Genomic DNA, 4590 nt, shown 5'->3' on the forward strand with positions numbered 1-4590 from the left:
AACTCGCAATGGACACTCCCTACAAGGGTCATATCGAAATCCCTAGTGAAAGACTGAGATACAAACAATCGATTCTTACCCGAGTCAAAAAACACAATAGTAGGTAAGGAATTCACTAAGAAGGTACCTATCAGGAACATAAACATAAACATAAGCATGTCAATCTCTTTATCTGCACCAGCAATCCATTTTTTGCCACTTTAATTATTTTTTTAGTATCTGTTAGCAATTTTAACTTTTCTACTTTGGTAAGTGAAAGTGTACATGTTCATTAAGTATCCGATTCTTTTATGAGTCTCTTTTGGTTGTATTATAATCGGACATCTTAGTTGGTAGTGTTCCACCATGACAAAAGTCCATGTCTATCATTTGTTGTTAGTAGTTAAAGCTGTAGAATAACAAAAATCGTGAAACGATTTAAACTCGTGGGGTTAGGTTGTCATATAAAGTTCATGTCTTGCTAATTCACAATCAAGATTCACGTGTTTTGTGGTCTTTTCTTGATGATCGAAAAAACGATATAGATGTTCTCCGAACATGACCTTTTTTTATTAATAGCTCTAAAACTAAATATCCAAAATAAATAACAAAAGATAAATTTGACATAACTGTATTGGAAATAATACTATAGGTTTTTAATGATTATAATTTAATTATATAATGTCAACTTCAAAGTTATAATATTGAAATGAATAACCACCTCATGAGGCTTAAATTACATAATAGATTTGTCGAGTTGTATAATTATTTTATGTTTCAATTTCTTTTACATCGTCATTCTATTAAGCATCAGTTTTTAACCGAAGTCAATTAAACTTTTTGATTTCATTTGATACTTGGTTGTTAATTGGCACTTGGTAGTATTATATAGGTCGTATGTTCCATTTTACATGAATATATGAAATCTCTCTGAAACCGAACTTTCGCATATCCATGTAATCAAATATTATTTTAGGATATTTTTAGAGATTTTACTTAATAATCAGGTACACTTCTGCTATTCCGTTTTACCAAATCATCAGATACACGTATAAATATATCAAACGAGCCGCAAGATTATTTCTTTTTTCTTCAATTTTCTACAATGTGGTTTAAAAAAAAAAAACAAAGACACACCCATACAAAAACAAAACATAACACAACAAAACACTTGAGTTACATGCTACATTTGAATTCAACAAAACACAACAAAGTTTATGCAGCTGCAGTAATGCAGTCAATTGCTTGTTTGCATATTCCGGTCATTGTTGCCTCAGGACCATACACCTATAAAAACAAATTTATTATTACCAATTTTTGGTCGGTCAAACTTGGTCAATTCAAAACATACGTTTCTTCATTGGACTGAGACAGATGTCAATAGGACATAAATTACAGTCTTTTGTTCGCTCTTTTTTGAATCCGACAAAAATATTGCGATTGTTGTCCTACTGACATCAGTCTTATCTCTTATGTCTCAGTACAACCTGTTCTGTTCTGTCCTGTCTTGCATAACAAATGCAGTTTAAGGTGATATAAAAAAAAAAAAAAAGGTTTACCTCAATTGGGATGCCAATTTCTTCTCCGAGTGCACGCATCCGTGCAAGTCCTCTTTGGTAATTTGGACCTCCTCTCCTTACATAGATATGCATGTTTGCAGCTTTCAACTTAGACTCCTATAACAATAAACAAATTTGTCAAAACCCATTAAACTTTCCAATTTTACTATTAAAAAAAAAAAAAAGTAAATGAGTAACCTTTTCTTTCATTGCACGAATGATGCCATTGAATGTGGCTGCAACATCTGTGAAGTTAGCAATTCCACCTCCTACTACAAGAGCTCTCTTTTGCCCATCCGGATCAGCAGTTGCACACTGTTCAGTTGTTACATGACACAAATTATCATATAATGACATAAATGCCCTTTCTAACATTATTATTAATGGGGATTGAGTGGCTTACATCAATGACAACTCTAGCATACTGCAAAACCTCCTCTTCGTTTGGTGCACCACTGTATTCTGCATAATTTCCAAGCTCGGAAGCATAACCAAGATCTCCAACCTGGTTTTTTACAATATATATATATGATTTTATAATCAAAAAAAGAAAATATTCGATATAAATTTGGATAATTAAATTATAAGAATGGAATTGGAAACAAACATACTGTATCGGCATATATGACACTGGCCCCTCCACCTGCAACCATGGTCCAAATTCTTCCCTTTGGATTAAGAACTGTAAACTTCAAAGATGCACTAGTCTGCAATGTTTTTGTATGATTTAATTAATCACAATTATATTTTTATAAAATTTTCATCAAGTGAATTTGTTGTACCTTTTCATCTAGTCCATGAATAAAGCTTTCTGTGGCACTCATAACTCTTCCAAAAGGCAATGGGAACTCAATGTTGCCCCACCTGAGAAATCAGAAGCAAATGTAAGTAAGACCCTTTTAGTTTTACCCTTAATCAAAGTAAAAAAGAAACAGCACCTAAGATGACAATAGAAAGCTGTTACATATTAATTATATGGAGAATCAAAGAAAACAATCATACTTTTTGAAGTTCTTGAAAGCAGCAGTGTCATCAAGCTCTCCTCTCATATCAAGAGGATAAGGTTTTCCATCAACCAAGGTGAAAGGGTTCATTTCTAGGAAAGTGAAGTCAAGATCTGAATATTCACAAAAACAAAAAAGATCAATGATCGGTTTACATAGTTAAGTAATGAGAGCAGAGATTTTCAAAGAATATACAAATTTACCTATAAATAGAGTGTATATGGATTTGATAAAGTCCTCAATTACAGGTTTGATCTGCATCATTACAGAAATAAGTATCCAAGATTCAAAATGCACAAATAATGAGAGAATTACAATAAGCTCACCTCCAATGGAAGAGTTGCAACAAGTGGAGCGCATATCTCTTGATTCAAAGATATCCCAGTTGGTAAAAAGATTGTCTTGACCTGAAAACCAAAAAGAAATGATCAAATAATTAAAAAAAAATCTAGAGTAAAATTAGGAACAAATGAACAAACATAAATTACACACACGTACCTTGTCCCAATTCTCTTCAATGTCAATTCCTCCACATTCTGAAAAACTAATGCTACACCCTAATCGCTCAGAAACAATGTTGATATAAAACTCATCATTGTGTGGAATAAAAGGTTCAACGATGAATGTGGTTATGGGACCTTTGCATCCTCCCATCTCAACCTCTTTGCCAAGTCGTGCTTTTACAAATTCAGAAACTTGGGCTAAATCAAGATTTAGAGCAACGAGTCCACTTTTCCCACGTTTCCCAAACAACATATCGGGCTTCACAACCAATTTGGATGAGGATAGCCAAGGTTCCCTCTCGATTAGCTCATTCAAGTCGGTTGATTCTGTAACCTAATGTATCAGAAATGAAATATGTCATTCTCCCACCTTAAAATACTGTTCGATTTATGCTACGAACTAGCAAACTACATAATTTTTTCCACAACGTAATGAATTTGTAAATTTGGATCTAGCTTCTTAGATTTTCTGGTTAGCTACTGTACAGATCCGTTTGAAATACTTGCTAATAGTAATGATCCTGTGGTGATCTACAGTTGCTAATTGGTTTTGACATGAAAAGCATAAGCAAATTTTAAGTTGCAAAATCAGCTGAATCTTTCCCTTTGCAATTCAATAAGGAAAATCCTCGTTTGCTTGGGAACAAAGGGACTAAAACTTCAATCGACCCCTATAAGAATTAGGGCTACATCTAATAAATCTTACGAATCTAACACAAAAAGGAGTCTCTTTACCTGTGCAGATTTAATAGCCAATTCGGAACCAGAAATCCTCTTAAAATGCTCCTTCACCAGCCTTTTGGAATCATACTCTCTGATCTTCTTGCGTGCCATTATCGTTCCTTAAAAACCCTGTTCTTCCCCAAATTGAAAACCACAGATCTCGACTCAGATTTGCATATCAAATAATGAAATCAGATCGCTAACTTTGATCAAAGTTTTGATCAATTTAAGAAATACCAAGATGATATAAGTTCACATCGAAGTTGTGAAACGTTGGAAACTTACAGTTGTGAGATCGTTCGATGGCTGTGAGAGATTAGATGCAGAGCAAATATATTCACTAAGAACACCAACTAATTTATAGTTGCAAAGTTGTGATTTTTTTCAATTAATTACTTTACTGTTTTGTTTTTTTCCCGGCGGGAAGAAGGGTGCTATATTTTGGACTTTTACAGTAGTTGCCTTTTTCCATTTATGAAAAAAACTCAATTATAGGGATTTTTTATTTTATTTTTTTACCTAAAATTAACAAATTTAAAAGATTGATTCATTCTATTATAATTCAATATTCAATTTGTTCTAAAAACATATACGTAGTATATAATATCGCAATCTATTAATTTTCTTAATTTTAAACATCGTATCATAATCATGCATGATAAGAAATTCGGATTTTTGTTTATGACAATGATTGTGTATCGTAATTTGATTATTATTTGAAGTGGAATGACTTTAAGTTGACAACAATATTGGAATTTGGTTTTAAATTAAATAATCAGTTGGTATATGCGGAATCGTATTTTTTAGTGGTGTTTGAACTTT

At 32.6% G+C, this 4590-nt stretch overlaps 1 protein-coding gene across 1 annotated transcript; it reads right to left on the reverse strand.

Moving 5' to 3' along the window:
• Positions 1 to 1035: 1035 nt before the first annotated feature.
• Positions 1036 to 4199, reverse strand: LOC111910643 (ATP-citrate synthase alpha chain protein 2). The gene is made up of 12 exons (XM_023906470.3): positions 4054 to 4199; positions 3781 to 3897; positions 3041 to 3379; positions 2869 to 2949; positions 2746 to 2797; positions 2541 to 2655; positions 2321 to 2402; positions 2150 to 2245; positions 1942 to 2043; positions 1737 to 1853; positions 1539 to 1655; positions 1036 to 1266 (listed from the first exon to the last, which is right to left on the reverse strand). Exons 2-12 carry the CDS (start codon positions 3877 to 3879, stop codon positions 1195 to 1197), a joined length of 1272 nt encoding a protein of 423 aa, XP_023762238.1. The 5' UTR covers positions 3880 to 3897; positions 4054 to 4199; the 3' UTR covers positions 1036 to 1194.
• Between the last annotated feature and the right edge of the window lie 391 nt (positions 4200 to 4590).

This window comes from Lactuca sativa, chromosome 4 (genome assembly GCF_002870075.4).
Source record: "Lactuca sativa cultivar Salinas chromosome 4, Lsat_Salinas_v11, whole genome shotgun sequence".
Classification (NCBI taxonomy): domain Eukaryota; kingdom Viridiplantae; phylum Streptophyta; class Magnoliopsida; order Asterales; family Asteraceae; genus Lactuca; species Lactuca sativa.

Bases quoted from the DNA above. Each gene is read 5' to 3' on its own strand.
- LOC111910643 (XM_023906470.3), bottom strand. From the start codon at position 3,879: ATGGCACGCAAGAAGATCAGAGAGTATGATTCCAAAAGGCTGGTGAAG. The intron at 1,854-1,941 runs GTAAGCCACTCA...ACAACTGAACAG, and splicing joins ATGCTAGAGTTGTCATTGAT to TGTGCAACTGCTGATCCGGA. The intron at 1,267-1,538 runs GTAAACCTTTTT...TTGTTTTTATAG, and splicing joins AAATTGGCATCCCAATTGAG to GTGTATGGTCCTGAGGCAAC.